At 34.7% G+C, this 20907-nt stretch overlaps 1 protein-coding gene across 3 annotated transcripts in view; it reads right to left on the reverse strand.

Annotated features, from left to right (window-relative positions):
* LOC5575208 overlaps positions 1 to 20907 on the reverse strand; it is a 600791-nt gene that overhangs the window by 358418 nt on the left and 221466 nt on the right. For 2 of the 3 annotated variants that reach the window (XM_021846212.1, XM_021846213.1), the window contains one exon: positions 4951 to 5048. In XM_021846212.1, the coding sequence (XP_021701904.1) occupies positions 4951 to 5048 (98 nt within the window). The remainder of the gene's footprint in view (positions 1 to 4950; positions 5049 to 20907) is intronic. The other variant, XM_021846215.1, reaches the window with a different exon arrangement.

Consider the following 20907-nt stretch of genomic DNA (forward strand, 5'->3'; position numbering starts at 1 on the left):
AAGATTATACAAGAAATAACTCCAAAATAATCTCTATCGCAATCCCTACAGTGATTTCTCCAGGGGTTCCCCTGGCGATTTTGTCAGAGATTCCTTCAGGAAGAAGTTTTATTCGATACCAGATTTTCTAGACCGGTTCCGATAGGGCTCTAGGTATCCAGTGAATCCACCATAGATTCTTCTAGTAATATCTTTACTTATTTCTCTTGAAGTTCCTCCGAAAAATCTTCCAGAAACACCTCAAAGGATTCCTCTATGATATGGATTTAACGTTTCGGTGTTTATTATACCTTCTTCAGGGAATTAGAACTTATAGTCGTTCTCGTTCTAGAACCTCAGTCGATAGCATTCCGTGATTACAATAAATAACTTCATAATTCCTTTTCACATTCCTCACATGAATTATTCAAATGATTTCATCCCTATGAAATTTCTCCAGAGATACTTCCTACAGAGATTAACCCATGAATTCCTCCAGGGATTTCATCACAAAGTATAAAAAGTCTTCCAGGGTTTCCATCGCGTTTTTTAGAGCGTCCTTTAACGTACTCCTTTTTCTGAAATTTTTTTTTTATGAATTCCTGGAGCAAACTCTGGGGAACCCGTTGAAAAAATCTAGAAGAATCCCCGGTGAAATTCCAGAAGAAAATCCTGGAGAAATTCCTGCAGGAGCCTGAAGAAATCCCTGGAATTTCTTATAATAATATACTTTTTGGCTACATAAATTCATTAAAATTTACAGTCGAATCTCTACCAGCTCATCCCTGCTACAATTTCTAGAGGGAACCATTAGAGATTTTTTGGAGCAATCCTTAGAAGAATCCCTGAAAGAAAACCTGGAGAAATCTCTGCAGGAATCCCTCTAGAGATTTCCCTAGAGTAAACCCTAGAGGAGTCTCTGAAGAAATTCCTCGTGGAAAGATTATCTAAGTTAATTACTAAAGGACTCCTCTCTGAAAGAATCCCTGGAGATTTTTTTGAAATATCCCTGGAAAAGTCACTGTAAAGATTTTGCTGGTGGAATCCCTAGAAAAATCCCGGAAAACCCCCTTGTAGAGATTTTTCTGAAGACATTCCTGGTATTATCCTTGGAGGAATCCATGGAGAAATTTCTTTAAAAATCCCAGGTGAATACTCTGAAGGAATCAATGACGAGATTTTTCAAATAGAATTGATGTAGAGATTAAACTGGGGAATTTTTGTAGACATTTTTCCTAGAGAAATCGTTAGGATGATTTCTGACAAAATTATTGTAGGATTTCGTGGGAGAATTGGACCCGATTGGACCCAATCCTCCCCAATTGGAGAATGGGAGAATAACTTTTTAGAGTCCTAGAACGAATATCTTGAGAAATCTCTGGGGAATCCCTGTAGGGTTATCTGGAGAGATCCTTGGAGTAAGTCATGTAGCGATTATTCTGGTGATATCCTGAGTAATCTTTGAAGAGACTGCTCTTTGTTCTACTCTTGGTTCTGCTCTTGGAAGACTACTTGCAACATTCTTGGTAAACTTCTCCAGAGGATGGTAGTAAATTTCTTATGTGCTACATAGTGGATTTCAGAAGAAATCTGAAAAAGAAAAAGTGCTCGCCAAGAATTTTTGATTTATTTCTCATGATTGGACGATTTTTCTAGAGCTTTTAAACAAGCTTCTTGTTAGATCTGATCTGATAAGCTGGCAAATACATAGATTATTGAGAAACTTTTACGACATCCTTGTTGAATTTCGGAGGAGAACTTTGCCGGAAGTCTTTTGAAATTATTAAGTAATTTCAGTTAATTCAATATGATTTTCATTTAAATTTTCATATTATAATCACAGTTTTTTACTGGACGAATTTAGCCAAATTTTCCGTTTCCCTGAACTTTGATTTCACTCGTTACTCAAATCATGATAAGACATATTTGTATTAGCCTTCATGACAAGGATCACTGGTTTTGCATGCAGATCTAAGGTATGAACTAAACTAAGATGAAATTCGCTTGCTAGAACTTATTTGATTGATCACGCATGAGTACAACCTGCTTAACCAATATGTTCAAAAATAGTCGTCAGTGGCTGACCAATTTTCATATGATACGAAATATGAACTACGGCTGCTTTAGTGGAGTACTAAAATATGCTTCAGGTGCTTCAAGAGAGTACTTTAAGTTGCTCAGGACCATTAGTGGGTAACCAATTTATCCCTGTAGAGTAGAATATTGTTTCATGAGGTCCACAGCAAGCAAAAATAAAGATGTTTGTATTCAAAGCTTCACCTTTCCTACAGATTCATCATCCAAGAGTAATTTTTTTATGTAAATACAATCGCTTCATTTTGTCAGTATAGTTGCAGAAAAAACAAACACCGACATATAATTGGTGAAGACTGTTCCGAATTTGAAAGTTTTGAAATATAGAAATTCGAAGAAACAGCATTAAGAGATATTTAGTGACAGGTACCGTTTTGACTCATATTCCGAACACTTAAGGCCAACATGTGATGTGTGGCATGTGATACGTAGAAGTATCGAACAACATTTTGATTCAAATGCCGAACACTGTGTTCATTTTGTCTCATATTCCGAACAGCACGAATAAATCGCATTCAAATGAAAAATTTCACAAAGAAGTTTATCTAAGCTAGTTTTACTGGTCTCAAACGAGATGATCATCAGTACTCCCGAAGCATAAAATAGATTGAAAGACGTTAAAATTGAATTGCAATCGACTGCCATTTCTTGGTTATTTTATGACATATTTCAGCGAAACATTTCAACCAAATCACCATACAAAAACCGAGTGTTCAGAATATGAGTCTGTACGGAATTTGAGACAAAACGGTACGTCATATTCCAACCAATTAAAGAACCACTACCATTGATTTGGGTGATTAAGGGGTGTTGAAGGTTGCAATTATGCAAAGCAAAAATATCAAAACTGTTTCAAGAAAAAATCTTTGCAACTCAAACCATATAAAGAACTTTTTTTGTGGCAAACCATATAAAGAACTCAAATGGCATTTATCACTTTATAAAATTTTTATGTGCAAAATTTCAAGATTTTAAGTTTTTTAAACTAAACATTCCTCTTCGGCAGTTGTTTTTGTAATTTGTAGAACAAAGCTTCAAAAGTCGTAAGCAATTTCTTAACATTTTCTTCATTAAATATCAATGTGCAAATCTCTTCCAGATGATAAAAAAAACAATCTAGTCCTATTTCACTAATCGCCGAGAGCAACCTGTTCAACTCTTTGTGCTATCTCTCGTGAGAAAAGAAGCAAAAAACTTCCGCTCACTGTTCATCAGAAGATGAGAGAACAGCGTAATGAAAACAAACAAAACTTGTAAGCAGAGCCCATCCGCAGCTACGGAAGGTGGAAAATTGCCCTTTTTAAACCGCATTCAATCCACCTTGAATCGAGAGAAGGTGCTCACTTATTCGCGAACAACACCGAAACGATGACTAGTATAAAACAGCAATAAAGCGATATGGGAACAAGTGGTTTGTTGGTAAATCCATCATCAAGCAGCGTCGTATTATGTTATTTCATTTAGGATTTCCACCGGCTTTAAGTGGATAGCAACGTGAGAAGCAAAGCTGTTGCTACATACACTTTACAATGAAGGAAGAGGCCAGCTATTCGAAGTTTGGAACTGAGACGGGGGAAGAACAGCTTCATAAGATCAATATCGACAGAAGGTTCAGCACTAGAGTGGTAGCTGCCGTCTTCGGATGGTATTGATGAATTTAACCGCTTTTGACAACGATCGAGGCAATTATTCTGCGAAACGTAGAACGCATTATTAGGTAGACTCGCGTAACATTTCAAAATGACCCATCTAACAATGAGATGCTCTCTTTGCTTACTTTCTCTTTTATCATTAACTTAGGCAAATTAACCTTCTCTGTTGCGTATTTTCTGTGAAACGCTATCCAAGGACATTGTCGTTCGATCTATAGTGAAAAACTTCCGGAAAACTTTAGTATGACATTGTTATAATCGAAAGAGAGCTTAGAATGTTAGAATTCAAATAATTGAAGGAATGTAACATATTTTTTGCGAGGATGCATAATGCAATTAAATTTCGAAGAATTCTGTGATAATTTTGGCTTAAAGCATCTCATGTTGTTTCTCTGCAATAAGAACGAAAGGAACAAACCCAAACCAAAGCTCCGATGGTCTACCCATCCAAGTTTCTCTCCACCAACCGAAAAAAAATAAAAGAACAAACTCAACAAAGAAAAACAAAACTTTGGGCGCCAAACTCGGTTGAAGGCAGAAGTTTTCTTTTCTCCGCAAGCACGTGCGAAGCATTCCGACCGAAAGGAAAACACATCCACGAAGCATTGTGTCGTGGTGGTGAAAACGAACGACACGAAAGAAACCGCCAAAAAGTATGCAACTAGCGAGGCAATCGTACCTACCCATCATCACTACGGAAGCGATCGACTCGATTCTCTTACGTGAGGGAAAGGAAAGCTTCTCGGTAAGAATTTCGAATTTTTTGTGCTATACGCTGAAGCGGGTTTAAAAATTGAGTGAGTGTTTTAAAAAAATTGGTCCTGTGCAATCATTCGAATAATCGTAGAAACATCAAATATATTATATCAATTATTTCAAAAATATTAAGTGAAAAAAGTGCTTTTCCAATTTTAAATTCATTCATTGATTTTTTATATGAAATATTTATTCGAATTGCAGTTGATTCAGATAGGCGTATCCGCCTTATCCGACCTTGTACTCACCCAAGTTCAAATCATATCTAACAAAATGATTTTCTCTACGGGGATGAACCAGATGAAATCAACTAATAAAATGATCATTTTCTGGCTGGATATTCATGAAAGTAGGATATAAAACATATTCAAGCATTGAAGTAATCTTCAACTGGAAGTCAAGTAATGAAGAAATGTCTTCCCTGAGAGAATTGTGACAATCAGTATAGTATAAAGGAAAAGCTACTTACGTGTGCTGGATGCTTTGGTCTGCAGCTTCGGTGATCCACCCGTCAAGCTCAGATCACTCTGCGAGCTTTGCTGGCTGTCTTTGCTGTGGGTGCGACTGCTGAAACGGAAAAGCGGAAACGGAACGTGAGATTTTATGTCTTCGTTCGTTTATATCGGAGGAGATAAGGAGCGTGTGACGTGAGACGTGAAGGTGCAAATACAATGTGGTAAATGTGTAGATAAAAGCGTTGGAAAGTGCCTGAATCGAGGAGATAAGAGGAATGGTCTGTTGGGGAGATCGCTTGACCAGTGGAATTTGGTGTAGAGTGGACAAATTTAGGAGGCGATATCTTGTTTACATTTCACCGGCAGCGAATCGAAAGGTTTGTTATCAATATGATAAGAGTGTGGCGTTTGAAAGACAGCTTTAATTGAACTAGGAATGCGGTAAGCACGTTTACTGATAAAATACGAAAGGGAGGGTTTTTGGTGAACGAGTTCGGTTGACACCACAATCGGTAATGGTTGAAATGAACAAAGTAATGTAATAATCATTGACAGCGTTAAAACAAAATAGGGAGCCGGGCCTGCTTTTTTTTTTTTAAATTGTGTTTTTGATGTAGATTTAAGAGAATTTTGGCGTACATAGAAGAATTTCTAGCACCAGAACGGACTCATTTATGATTTTTATTTTTTTTTTTTTTGGCACCAATAGTGTAACTTCTGGCACAAAAATGGACTCATTTATGATTTTTTTTTAAATATTTTTGGCTCCAATAGTGTAACTTCGGTGCAGTAAAGTGATCAAAACTGAGTATAAACGATTTTTTGATTTGGAGTTTGGGGGGACACGTGCCCCCCGTTGGGGGTCTACGCCAATGCGGATCATATTCTTGGCACTATTGATTCACTTCGGCAATGGGGTTTTTTGAAAGCTACAGAGGCTACATATTTGGTCAATATATGCGTCGTATACTATTCAATGATGCGAATAGTAAAAAGGGACATGCCACAAAAGTTCAATCCAATGGAATTGGAATGGCTTAACCTTTCCAACAAAAAAAAATGCGTCGGACTAAAGCACTTCTTATTGAAAAGTTTCAGACTATTCGGCCGAGAAAAACCTTCCATGCCGAAGTGAATCAAGGAAGTGCCAAAGTAGCTCTGCACCCTACATTGCCTTAAATATAGAAGTTTTATTGAATGCATGATTTTCCAATACTTGTTATTCAAATGCTTTGGTTATAAGCAAAGCTATTAATATTTATATATAACATATTTATATATTGACAATTTTAAATTTTCTTGGAATTTCTAAAGTAGAGTTTCTACAGCCCATTTTTTTTAACTAACCCTTAACTTATTTTCGAGAGATTTATGAACGTTTTCTGTAGAAATTACTTAAAAATTCTTTGAAAGGATTAAAACATTTTGGCATAATAAAAATCTATGTAATCAAACTGCTGATTTCAGAGAATAGTACGATGCCACCTCCTTTTGCCACTCACTTTAAATATGTTGTGCTTATTTAGTAAGGATATTTATGAACAAAACTTATTTGAGTCCTTTAAACGTTCTCAGAGAAATTTGAGGCAGAAACAAACGAAAGGTAAATCATGATATTGGATAAAAAATTCTAAATATTTGTTAAGATCTTTCAGATTATGTTTTAACTCATTCCCAATTCCCACTAGACCGAGGCTTTGAGTTATATATATCTTATGCAAAAAGTAAGTTTGATATTGTTGTATGTTATTTCAGAAGCAAATTTCTGTTATTGTTGTTATTTTCATTCAAAAAATTTAGTAGTTCAGTTATTCACCTCTCGAGATGCAATTAATAGTTCATGACAGAACACCGGGGATTTTTCCCGGCAGAACTGCATATTATTCTTAGTTGTTTTTCCATTTGTAGTTTTAGAGGAATTCCAAGATGAAAATTGTGCTGGAATCAATGTAGAGCAACCAATCTTCTGTATATGTATAAATAAAAATAAAATGATGTTTGTAACTCACGAGTTGGCTTGATAACTAGTCAACGGATTTAAATGATTCTATCCCCGTTTTTTTTCCTCAAGATTTTCCGACATGTTCGTGTGCACTAATAGTTTGAGAAATCCACCGGAAAACTATGAAAAATCGAAGAAAAATAAATGACAGTTTTATGGAGGTCTTCAGAGCATCAAAAAACAATACAATACATGGGTGACAATACAACGTTTCCCAAGCAAAATTGTTCTGAATAATTGAGAATAATCTGGACATTTTTCCATGTTTTTTTCAGAATACATTTGTAGAAAATTGCTTTACTGAATATGCGACCATTTGAATAGAAATTTCTGGATGAAGTCTCATTACGTATTTTCAGCATCAATCGCTTCAGTAATTTTTATGTAAATTTTTAAACAAACCCTGATATTACAATTCCATTGAATTTTTTGTTAAAAATGTATTCCGGAGAATTTCCGCAACAAATTTCTCTGGGAATCTTATTTATGTTTTGCGCTAGGAATTCCTCCACCAGTCGTCTAAACGTTTCCATTGGTATCGTGGTGAACATCCTTCCCTGGATTCCCACTTAAACTACGCCGGAAGCTTTGTCCCATAGCTAAGGGGAAGTCTTGCAACTGATTATGAAAGCACTTGCTTTATTCAATGCGTTATCCAGATCCTTTGTAGAGCCAAACGAAGTAATAATTTAATTGCCTGAGATGGATAACATCAATTCGAAACCAACATTTCAATGTCTTGGACGTAGTTTGGCTTTGGTTCATAATCATGTTAAGTGCATTTTAATGCTGAATATCAGATAATTTGGCTGACAAAAGCCCCAGGTGCCTAAGTAAATCATCAAGATGTCCAAGTAGTTCTTTGCCGTAATTGAAATTATTTCAATTCTTAATCGTTTGAATTTTCTTCTCTAAAGCAAATAAGTTCAAGGTATGAATGGAACAAGGCCACACATATAGAAGCATTTATTTAGGGATCACTCACAATTTTAATAACACCGAAAATTATCATTTTTGCCATCCACCCACCCTCTCGTAATGCTTTTTGTATATGGATATTCTACACGTGAATGAGCCCTTATTCAAAATTTTGTCGATTAGCTAACTAGCTTAAAACCATTTTATAAAAAAGGCTTGTTTTCAAGATAAGTTGTGGTAGTCAGTAATTACAGAAGAGTTGTTGTAGTTTGTTTGAGGGGAGCTTTAAGCCGAAGGTCATTCGTTCCTTTTACAGATGAGTACTAAACCAATCTGCAATAAGAAATTAAACTTTGATACAAAACATCGAAACATTTTTAAGAAATATGGTGTAGCATAGTAGAAATTAAATCATTAATGTTTGAAAGATATTTGTTCGAAAATGCGGTTGGTTTGTAGATAACAGCTTGAAGTGTTCGTTCAAAACGGTTTTCCTGATGATCTTCCCAAATGCTCGGTTTTCCCGTCTTTTTCCCGGTGGATTCGAATTCCCGTATTTTTCTTGCATTTCCCGGTTCGGTGGCTTGAAATCGTCGAGAGATTCCACCCGAAATTTCAACAGAACTTTCGCCAATAATTGCTGCCAAACATATGTCTAAAATTTCGCTTCAAACTTGTTGAGCACTGATTTCAGTAATTACATTCAAATTTCTTCGAAAATTCTATCAGAAGATCCATAAGTATCACTATAACTTTATTCTGATTTTTTTCAGTTACTGCATCTGGAATTTTTGCAAAGTTTCCTCCAAAAAACTTCGCCACACTAAGAACCCGATCAAGATTTCTACAAATAATAAAGGTGAAAATCCCACAAGAGATTCAGTAGAATGAAAAACAAACATTATTTTCACTGCAATTCCACTGATTGATCTACCAAATTTTCAACAAAAAAAAATTTTCTCATCATTTTTTGTTCAATACACCTTTAAGGAAACGTTTTTGTGTCGTTCCATCACGTACAGTGACCGGCAAAAATGAGAAAAAAACATTTTCCAGAGCAGCTGGACAGCGGATTGAAAGGCCACTCGCTGGTGGTGATAAATCGGTCAGGTTTTCAGCTTGAACTGCTGTATGGTTCTCTAGATTTGTGCTTTAGTTTTGGTTTCGTTCCATCTTTACTAGAAATATTGTTTTTTTTTTTTAGTTCGCACGTGTTCTGAGTGCAATTGAGTTCAGGTTTTCGCGTCGTCGGAGTGATTTTTGGAGTATGCTGATTAAAGTAGCTACAGTTGCTCAATCAAGTATGGATAAGGATCAAATTGATGAGCTCGTTCCATGCTTTTGTTTTAAATGAACAACATATTATAAAACGTATAAACATATTACAAACGTCATGATGGGAATTTTACTTAAGTGAATTGGTTTAACAAAATATGAACAGTTCGTCACTGTAAGTGTCGTCATAGACTTTCGAAAACCACTATTTTTTATCATTTCAAGGTTATTTCCTTTAAATGGTTCGACGCTAAAAGTGTCAACTTACCGTATGTTGCATTGTCTTTAGAGTACTGATAGGTGATTTATTGAACTGAGGTTGCATGAATCGCATCACTTACCAAGGTGAATCTTGATCATGCAGCTATGATCCCTTTCCATTAACAAAACTCCTTCCCGAGACAACCATGGAGATGCAGAGGTGATTGGTCTCTAGTAACAATCGAAGTCACTAACGTTCTTTCCCTTCCTCGATGACCGTAAGGACGTGGCCGGCGCCGTTATTTACTTTTTAATGTTTGGAGTTCTCGAAAGTTTACACTGAGGATGGAAAGCTACTCCCAAGCTACGTTTCTTGGTTTCTTGTGCAACTTCGATTATTCTGGTCAATCACGGAGTAGCAACTACGAATTGTACAGTCATCAATGCTTATGCTTATGCTTAAAAAAATTCTCGCGGATTTGAAAAACAATTATACAAAAGTTAGAGAGCAATTCATTTGGAAATGCTTTAAGTAATCAAATCATATTTTTTAGTAATTATGCCAAAAAAACTACCTAAAACTCCTCCGAAAACTGTGTTATGAGTATTGTCATAAATCTTTGCTATTGGGAGAATGTTCAAAAGCAGAGGGATGTAAGTAAAATTTTGGTCTATTTTGAATAATGTATACATAAATATTCTGCTGTTGTCAATCTTTTTAAAAGAAATAGTTGGTGATTTTACTGTCAAACAGGCAAACTAACGTTATTCGTAAACATGAGCTTGTTTTGCTACATTCTATACAATTCGTATGATGATAAAAATTGCTGAAAAACTTTAAAGACGTGTTTCTTTAATGTTGTTTTTTACACTCACAATTCTTCGCTTTTAATAAACTTAGAAAGCGCATTACTCAAACTTTGTCTTAAATTATAAGTTATCATTTTGAATGATTGAATCACTATATCTGACTTATTTGATAATTACTACTTACTAAAATGTCATTGACATACAAATTTAACGTTTAAAACAAAGTTAATTGCTCATGACCCAGTAAACACACCATCGTATATGATGGTATACAAGAGTAGAAAGAAGGAGGCGATATACGTACATCTTGCATGCAGCCTTATGGCGCATGTACGTATATTGCCTCCATTGTTGTACTCTTATGCGCTATCGTATACGAGTTTGTGTTCACTGGGGAAACAGTTGTTGATTAATAACGTGCAAACTTATTAAATTTTTCATCAATTTATATTTCGACGAATGTCTTTACAGGATTTCGTTGTTCGAATAACATTCAAAAAGGATTTATTTCCTGTATTGCACCAAATTTGTTCTGTTGTACGAATTATCACGTCTATTACAACGCAAAAACTGGGCTTGTAGAAGAAATAATCAAAAGATAAGTCCCTTAACCACACACAAAAAATAAACGATCAAAACAGTTCGGCAATTGTAACAATCCTCATCAGTCAGCAACACGTCCATTCAGGAAAAATACAACAACAACAGCAAAAAACGTGTGTCAACATTACGACAAACACGTAACAACCATTAACGACTGTCATCGCAATAAGTATTTCATCACTCACTGTGCCGAGACGACTGGCAGAAGCGTCACAACACAATGCTTTGCCACGCAGTTATCACAACAAGCAAGATACGAGAATATCAACCTGTTTTCCGATTCATTTGCTTCCACAATGTGGTGGCTCTGGACTAGATGGACTGGATCATAGTTTCCCAAACTGTGGGTCGCGAGCCCCTGGGTCCGGTTGCAAAAAAATACAAAGAACGTTCAAAGTAAATCCTTTTAGTGTGGAATATTTACATAGAATTATAAGCGCATATCGTAAAATATTTAACTTCTGTTTGTATTATAAGAGCATCTGATCAGTAATCTGAAATGTTTTGAAAATACTATCATTAAATGTTTTGAAGTCATAATGCATTTTAATTAAAAATATTGTTAAAAAAAATTGAAATATAATGGCGGAGACGAACCAGCCAACGGCTGAAAGTCTCGATAATAAAGATAATAATATAAAATATAATTTCTTGATTCCAGCATAGAATATTTAATGGTTATTTTAAAAAATAGTTCAAAAAACCGCAATTAACGCCTCAGAACTTCAAATTGGCCGACAAAACTCATCCAAATCATGGGGACTGTCCATAAATGACGTAGCATTTTCTGACTGCTTTCAACACCCTCTCCCCCTCGAAACTTTTTATCCGAATGTTGAAAGTTTTTATTATGTTTGAGTTGAGCTTGCTGCTTTCAAATCTTCAATTTTCATAAAAACTTGACACAGATTTAAATTTTAGGGGACTTACTAAGGAGCCTAGCATAGCCGAGTGGTTAGAGTTCGTGGCTACAAAGCAAAGCCATGCTGAAGGTGCCTGGGTTCGATTCCCGGTCGGTTCAGGATCTTTTCGTAATGGAAATTTCCTTGGCTTCCCTAGGCATAGAGTATAATCGTACCTGCCACACGATATACGATGCGAAAAGGGCAACTTTGGCAAAGAAAGCTCTGAGTTAATAACTGTTTTAGTGCTCATTGAACACTAAGCCGAGAAGCAGGCTTTGTCCCAGTGAGAACGTTAATGCCAAGAAGAAGAAGAAGAAGAAGAAGAAGAAGAAGAAGAGGCTTACTAAGAGCACAAGATTTTTTGGTGGGTCGTAAAAATTACACTTGACGTGTAAGGCCGATGACATAGTAACGCGTATGCGTGCGCGAACGCATTGCGATCAAAGGAAATCTTATTGTTGATATTCTGATTTCGCATACGCGCACGCAACGCATGACGCGTTCACTATGGCAGCGCCCTAAAGGTGTCGAACATCAGAAAAGATTGGGAACCTATGGACTACATGGATGCTAGACTTGACACCGCAATTGCTCGAATGTGGAGGTGTATATCGGAAAGGTGGTCGTCGTGTCCAGCTTACATCATCTTATCGACTCCGATTCCATTCTCACCATTTCAAGCAACTGCATCCCCGCCCTTATCTTATCTTCGCAGACGCGCTTCCTAATCGCATTCGCTTTTGTTCCCCAATTTCAATATGTGTCTCGGTTCGGTATGCGATCGATTGTTGTCGCCTCCGATTCGACGGCGACAAAAGATTTGTCTCAATTCGTGAGTGATTGAACGATTCTTCTGTGCTCGAATGGGCGGCGGTATCATTTAGGTAGGTGTGTGAGAGAGACCACTTAACGCTATCAATATAAACTTAATCACAATTCAATGAATCAGTTGCTGCAACTGCGACGCCAAAGGGACGACAGCTGGGGACGTGTTGGAAATTAATTAGCTGGATTTGGTCAACCGCTGTTCGTCCAAGGTCACTTCCAGTGCTGCCAATCTCCCAGTTTGTTCTAAATTTTCCATATATTTGAAATTCTATTTAAGAAAAGTCTAGAAATTCCAGACATAATTCTTCAAACTTCTAAAATTAACCAGATTTGTAAAAAAATGACCTGACATCCCTGATCAAATCCGAGATATCCCGCATGTTTTTTTTTTGTCGCTTCGCGCCCGATTTGGCTGTGAGAGTAAACTCTCTGCGATTGGCGGTGGCGATTCTGGCTTTGCTTTGGCGTGGACAATAGTGGACAATAAAAGATGACTTTTGGGACGAAGGCGATGAAGAGAGAGCAAGAAACACATTTTTCATAGCTCGTTCAAAAGGTATATGTAGTTGCAAGCTCCAACAGAGGCCAGAGGTTCAGCTATAATGGTAGTCTTGAATGTATGGGAACCACCGGGGATCCATTTATACGCATAATTTGGTACGGCTGGACTGGTGAATGACTTCGTGGAGATGATTTTTTATATTTTTTGGAAACTTATTGAGATGACCGTCTGGAACTGATTCATTTGATGAAATAAGAATTGATTTTGTAATGCCACGTTCACGTTTCACGAGTTTTTGGCTAAGAACCTAAGCAGGAACAAATACAATAATTAGTTATCGTTCAGTAGTTCTGGTATTATACTGTTATTGGAAATTCATATAAAATTATCTGATGTGTCAAATTATCTCGTATGGAATACCTCAGCTTGGTATTCAGCAGCAATACTCCTCGGGAAGAATAGACTTTTTATTTTAGAAAAATAATATATTTGTTTCAATAGAAAAACGTGAGAGATTTCACATGATTATACAGCATTTGTAAAATGGGCACTGCGTCCTATTTCTATCGAATAAGACAGAGAATTGTTAATATAAGCGTTGATAAACTTATACTCAAATCCCAATCTACCGGCAGTTTCATTTCTTACCACAAAAGTATTCAAACAGCGATAACTTTTTTGTTTTTCGATATTTTTGCACCAGTTTTTTACAAGCCTTTAAAAACAGAAGAGTTTTAGAATCTGCATCAATATTGATCACTGGACATATGGTTTTGATTATATTAAGATGTTTCTTGGGGGACCAACATTCCCCATATAAAAATTTTTTGGCCACCATTTTCTTTTTAGCTAGTTTTTCAAAAACTAAAATATGAGCTATACAATGTCAAGTTATAGAAGCTTCTCTGAAAAAATCATATAAACGGTTAAGTTGTCTTCAAGAAATCTTAAAATTATAAAATAATATTTTTTGACCAGGAACCAGGTACCAGGAACAAAAATGTTCATTACTCCAAAACTGTTGCACCAATTTACTTCATTTCTTAACAGCAGACTCTCATTGAAACATTGTTTTGAGCAGGGTTGGGAAAAAATCTGAAATTCACTCTACAGTAGTTAAACAAAGCCAATCACAGTCAGCGAAGCTCATTGAAACATTGTTTTGAGCAGGGTTGGGAAAAAATCTGAAATTCACTCTACAGTAGTTAAACAAAGCCAATCACAGTCAGCGAAGCCAGTGAAACTCACGCCCATCGCTGCTGTAGGCAAAGAGCCTTGAAAATTGCAAAACACCCGTTGCTAAGGGCAACCCAAAATTACTGTATTACTGCATTTCCCGCATTTAGAGCCTTCAATGACACTACTGATTTAGAGAAATTCATGTACCCAATATAGGCTACTTGATGAGATTCACAATTTTAAACTACTGTAGTGAGAGAGCCTAGGTCGAACATGAGAAACATTCTGTAGCCTGAGATGTCTAAGTGGGTTATAGAAAAACGCCGGAACCAGATGACCAATGACCAATATCAACACAGATTCTTAAAATAGTAGAGTTTTTTTAGGGCTTGTGAAAAAATGGTGCAAAAACATCGAAAAACAAAAAAGTTATCGCTGTTTGACTATTTTTTTTTTTGTGGTATAAAAGTGAAGCTGACGGTTGAGGGGTTAAGCTCTCACGCGGGAGTAAAATCACTTCACTCACTTGAGTTCATGCCATCAAAATTAATCATAAATCAATCGAAAAATCGCCAAACTCTTCAAAATTTCGTCCATAGAGGAATTAGGATTTCCCCAAAAAAAAAAAAATGTTCCGGATCTCTGTAAAATTTCAATGAGAAACTTTTTCTAAGGATAACTTCTGGAATTATTCCAGAGATTGCTCTAGCCCTAGAGCCAAGGATAACTCCTGTTAAAATATCTAGACGCATTTTTTAAGAAATTCTAATATAATCTCAGATTGAACTTCTTGAAATATATAATTAACTCGTGTAGGAGAAAAATCCTGCTAGGCTCTCAGAATCAACTAACAGTCGGGTCTCCTATTAGACGCTGCCACTCAATTTACGCCCACCGAAATTTCTCAGCTGTTGTCCAATTGATACCAATTGAATTTAATATCTAATAAGTTCATATTATGCCTCAGTCACAAAAGAAAAATCTGTTTCATCCGATTGAAAACAGCTGAGAAATTGTGGTGGGAGAAAAGCGGGTAGCAGCGTCATAAAGGAGACCTTACTGTATAAACCCTTGAAAAAGCCTTCACAGATAAAAATATTTAGTTCTCAATGTAGCGTAAACATAAGAGTAAAGCAAAAGTATATTAAATTCGTCTATTGTAAATTTAAGGTGCATTCGATTAAAAATTCAGTTTATTTTGCTGTTCCAATTATGTGCATGAATATTAACTGAAACTTACAACATATTTTTAGCTGTGTTGGTTGATACTATAAATATATAAAATATTACATAATATCAAAAAATACTGGAATATCAAACGTTTGGTTGACGAAACGTCGTAAAATGTAGAAGGTGCAAAACGTCGAAAGGAGCAAATTGGAAGGGAACAAAAATTTCTTGTAAGAATGATCATCTTCCGAACGAATAAATAGTTCAACGTTTTGTCCTTTCGACGTTTTGTCTTCCGACATTTCGTCCTTAACCTTCCAGTCGTCGCGTGGTTGACCACCGTCAAAACCACCACGCTGCTGTTGTGAACAAAGAGCGAGGTTTTTTCACCACTGTTGTACAAAGTACAACAGCGCGACGACTGAAGTGTTAAACCATATTAATCAATGATGGAAAACGTGAAATAACATTTCAAAGAACTTTCGTTTGAATTGTTGTTCACTAAATGAAATTCTGGGGAAACCCTGCAGCAAACTGTTAATAAATTCCTGAAGGAGCTCTATGAGCACACATTATAGAGAAATCCTGAAGAATCACTCCTGGGAAAATGCCACGGAATTCAATCGGACTGTAAATTTGGTAGATGTTTTTTTTTATGGCTTATGTTGACTTCCAACCCAGTGATCTTGCTTAGGAATAGATTGAATACTGGTAGAGAGAAAAAGACGATGAATTTCTTGCAGAAGCTTCCAAGTTAGTCGAAAACAACTAAAAAACGATGTAATTTATCTTTCTACATGAATACACGTGTTTCCTTTGATTTGATGTACTTAGGTAGCCATGACTTTTGTGAGTTGAACATGTATGAATATTCAATAAATAAATATATATATATATATATATATATATATATATATATATATATATATATATATATATATATATATATATATATATATATATATATATATATATATATATATATATATATATATATATATATATATATATATATATATATATATATATATATATATATATATATATATATATATATATATATATATATATATATATATATATATATATATATATATATATATATATATATATATATATATATATATATATATATATATATATATATATATATATATATATATATATATATATATATATATATATATATATATATATATATATATATATATATATATATATATATATATATATATATATATATATATATATATATATATATATATATATATATATATATATATATATATATATATATATATATATATATATATATATATATATATATATATATATATATATATATATATATATATATATATATATATCGTCTATTAGTAAAATCGGTTTTAAACTAGATAGAAAAATATCATCTTCTCCATACAAAATAGCTAATTTTAAGATGAAAAACTCAAATAACATGAAAACCATGAGAAATACACCTTTGGTATGTTCAGCAAAGTTGTAGCAAATGATAAGTATGAAAACTTTGTAAAACATAGTAGGCCAATAAAACTAAAAAATAAAACAATTAAGAGCAAAAAACGATTTTTTATTAAAAATACTTAATTAAGGGGGCAGGATCCGTCATTGATTTTGGAATTTTCAAAAGCAGTTTTTTCGTTCAAAATCAAGAAAATTTACGGGAAAATGTGTTCACTGTATTCTTTTCTCCAAACAAAACACAGTGAACACATTTTCATCGAATAATTTTTAATTTTGAACAGAAAAACTGCTTTTGAAGTTTAGATGATGACGATGATTACGATGACGGAGAGTTGATCGTTAACTCGGCTCTTAAGCAAAACCGAGAAAGAGTTTGTTCGCAAAGTTGTTCCTATGATTATTTGCTACAACTTTGCTGAACATACAAACTTACGATTCGTTAAAATAAAAAAGTTGGCCTATACGTCACTCTTACGATTCTTGATCCGTACATTTTGTAGTACTGAAAATTCTGAATATATATTCTCAGAAGAAACTATGACTCGAAAATCAATAAATCTTGACGAAAACCTCATGTCCGCCTAAATTAGCTTCCTGGACCAGTGTGCACTGGCCGCGCTGAAAGCGTTCATGTCGAATCAGAAGGTAAAATCTCCCGAGGAAATGTCATAGATCATGGGATCCCTGACAGACAAACGTCATTGCAGTGAAGATTAGAGGAGACATTGTTAATCCTTCGGATTGTAATATTTCATTTCGAATAGCTTAAATTCTACCCCTAACTTTGAGCACAAGTGTATTATCTACTTCACTAGCTTAACCTGAAAGGTTCTGATAGAATTGTTAACCCTTATACTACCAGCGGTAAAGAGAATAGTTGAGCATACCAAACCTTATTGCTCTGAAGCGCCGCGTAAAATAAGATTTGTTGGGAGAGATTGAAACTTGAAACACCAGATTGTAAGTAGTATGAGCGTTAAGCATAAAAACAATCTAATAATAAACTCTTCTCTCAGTTTTAAGAATTCGGTACACTAAATCTACCCAACAACTTCCATAGGTCTACTTGAGAAATAACTCGAGACATTTTTTGAACAGTCTGCTCTAGTAGTCCACTGAATGAAATTCTGGTGAAACCACAGAGAAATCTGTGTAGAAATTCCTGGAGGAGCATCATGAGCAAACACTGGACAAATTCATAGAGAAATCATGACGATATTTCAGAAGAAATACTTGAAATAACTTTGAGGAAACTCTTGAGCAACTACCCAAGAATTCGGAAACATTCTGGAGGTTTTCCAACATAATGTAGAATAGAATTTCTTAATCAATTTTAAAGAAAATCCGTAGGGAAATTATCTGAATATTAGTGCAAAAACGGCCAAGTAAATGCTGGAGAAATTGTTGAAGGATTCCTGAAAGAAAAATTATGAATTTCTCCAAATTTTATAGCAAACATTTTTATGTTTTTACGCTATAATTTCTTCTGAAATATTTAAAAGATCTCCTGGCAATCTTCAAAATAACTACGTAAAAATCTGAGGACAAAACCTTGATATCCGTGAGAATGTTTTCAGAGCAGTTTTCGTGGAAATTATTGGATGTATGAGCGGTATTCTGAAGGAAATTCCGTAGGAAGGCGCTGAAGATTTTCGAAACAAAACCCTGGAAGAACTGTTGGAGGAATTAATGGAAGAATTCCTGGTGCTTCCGTTTATATTTCTGATAGAATGTTTGGTGGAATGAATAAAACATTCGTCTATGAAATATATTCAAAAATCCATCTTGATTATTATTGGAAGTTTCCAGGAAGGTTCATAGTATGTTTTTTAATTATCCATTTCACGCGGCTCTTTTGCTCGTAATATGACATAATGCTTGAACATAATTCGCCTAGAATGATTTGGCGGAATCGTTGTAGTTAAAGATAGAACTATAGGAAAACTTCTGTTCAACTAATTCATGCTGTGACAGATCTTTGGTGTTAATACATAAGGATTACCCGATAGCAAATTTTGAGATTTTTTAAAATGGAACAATAAATGAAAGTCATTTTGGGCGAATTACTAGTTGTTCCTACATAATTGCTGTTTAAATTAATATAATTTGTGTTTAGAAAGTGTTACACTACATATTTTTAAAGGGTTTCTAAAAGAAGTTTTTGATGCAATCAGTTTGACCAATTATGTCGGAATTTTCAAAGAACTTTGCAAACTTTTGGTAAGCAGTGTTGGAAAATTACAAAAAAGTCATGAAATAAAATTGATATTCTCATTTAATAATAGACGTTTTTATTCTAGAAAGCAATGCCAACTACAATAATGGAGCAATGACAATGACAATGATGCCAAGATCACGCGCAGCGATTATACTTATGTCACAAGAGACAATGATATTCACTGAAACTTTAAAGCTGTGGCGGTAGATTATAGTTGTTTTTGACGGTATTATCGATGAAATGTTTTTCAAGCATTTTTAGGTAGTGGCGCAGTTTCTGAAGTAACAATGAGAGAAAAAATACTTAGTATTAGCAATTATTGTAGTATATTCTAGGGTAACTGTTTGATATACTATTGATTCAAGATCCTAAAAAAATCATTTTCAAAATCAGGTGGTCGAAATTTAGAAGTTAACGAATTTTTTATTCCTAAACTTATTTTGGTGATCCATTTCGCCCCCTTTTTTATATTCAAGATAGTTTTATGATATATTTAATGAAATTTCATAAAAAAAAATCAATAACGTACACTGGTAGAGATCAACGAAGTACTGATATTGTCGAAATTAAGTAGACAATATCTCAAATCCTAAGGATAATATAACAAAAAGTATCAATTTGCTTGATCAATTTGCCCCGAATTATGGTACTTATTTCTCACAAGTGGAAATTAAATTAACAATTATCAAAACTCGTTTAAAACTTTTACGCTCTGGTGGTCGGTTATAGTTGTTTTTGAAAAAAATATTCTTGTTGTGTTTCGCAAGATTTTTTCTTAGGGTTTTTTTAAGTGATTCATGACTAAACTCCTGGCAAAGTTTCTTAACTAATAATGAGAATACTTGCGCAATAACTGATATATTATTGATTGAAGATCCTAATATCATGATACTAAAAGAAAAACCGTATATGAAAAGATAGATCATATCATAGTTAAAATCATTACTATTCAAACATGAAACGTTACCATCCAAGCGGAAGCACCCATTAGAGGAAGTAATGTGTAGGTACTCCTGTGCATAGTCACGCATAACCTTGCAGCCATAATCTGATGATAGGCAGTGTTGCTGTGGCCCATCCCTAGAACATAGAGCACCAGCTCATTCCGATAACATCATCGTGTTCCGTTTTACTTTGTGCTTTCCACAGTGCTCCAAAGACCTGGACCCAACCCAAGCCCGGAAAGTGACGCAATAAATCAATAATCAAACACTATTAGGTACGGGATACCGTTGTGATATCGCTCCTAGCAAGACTCGAGCTACACATATCGGGTGTTATGAGGTCCTTCTTCGATTCTTACCTGTATCAAAGAGTAGAGCAGGGCAAAAATTCGACATTAGTAGAAAATATTATATAATATTGGCCCCAAAATGCTGCCTTGAAGAATACCAGCTCTTACAAGAAGTCTTTCAAATTTGGAGTTCTGGTAATTAGCTTGAAGTGTACGATCTGACAGATAGTTCTGGATTATTCTAACAATGCACAGTGGTCCAGATAGCAAGTTTAGGCGGACATGAACTTTTAGACGTCATTTTGTGGTTTTAGAGTATAGGTTACTTCCCAGAAGTGTCTCAAAATTAGTTGTACTACAATTCGTACGAAAGGGATTTCTTTTCTGCACTAATCGCAATAGTGTCCTATACGCCAACTTTTTTATGTTCATAGATAGCAAGTTGGTATATTGAGCAAAGTTGTAGCATATTTTAATACAAAAAACTTTGTAGAACAAACTTTTTCTCTATCTCTTATACTTTCTGAGATAATTGACTTTTTATATGAAAAAAATGAAGAAAATCATTTTTTCACTCATAAGTTAATTATTTACAAATTTTAGCAGCCTACTATGTTCTACAAAGTTTTTGGTAATATTAT

Source organism: Aedes aegypti, chromosome 2 (assembly GCF_002204515.2).
Source record: "Aedes aegypti strain LVP_AGWG chromosome 2, AaegL5.0 Primary Assembly, whole genome shotgun sequence".
NCBI classification, from domain to species: domain Eukaryota; kingdom Metazoa; phylum Arthropoda; class Insecta; order Diptera; family Culicidae; genus Aedes; species Aedes aegypti.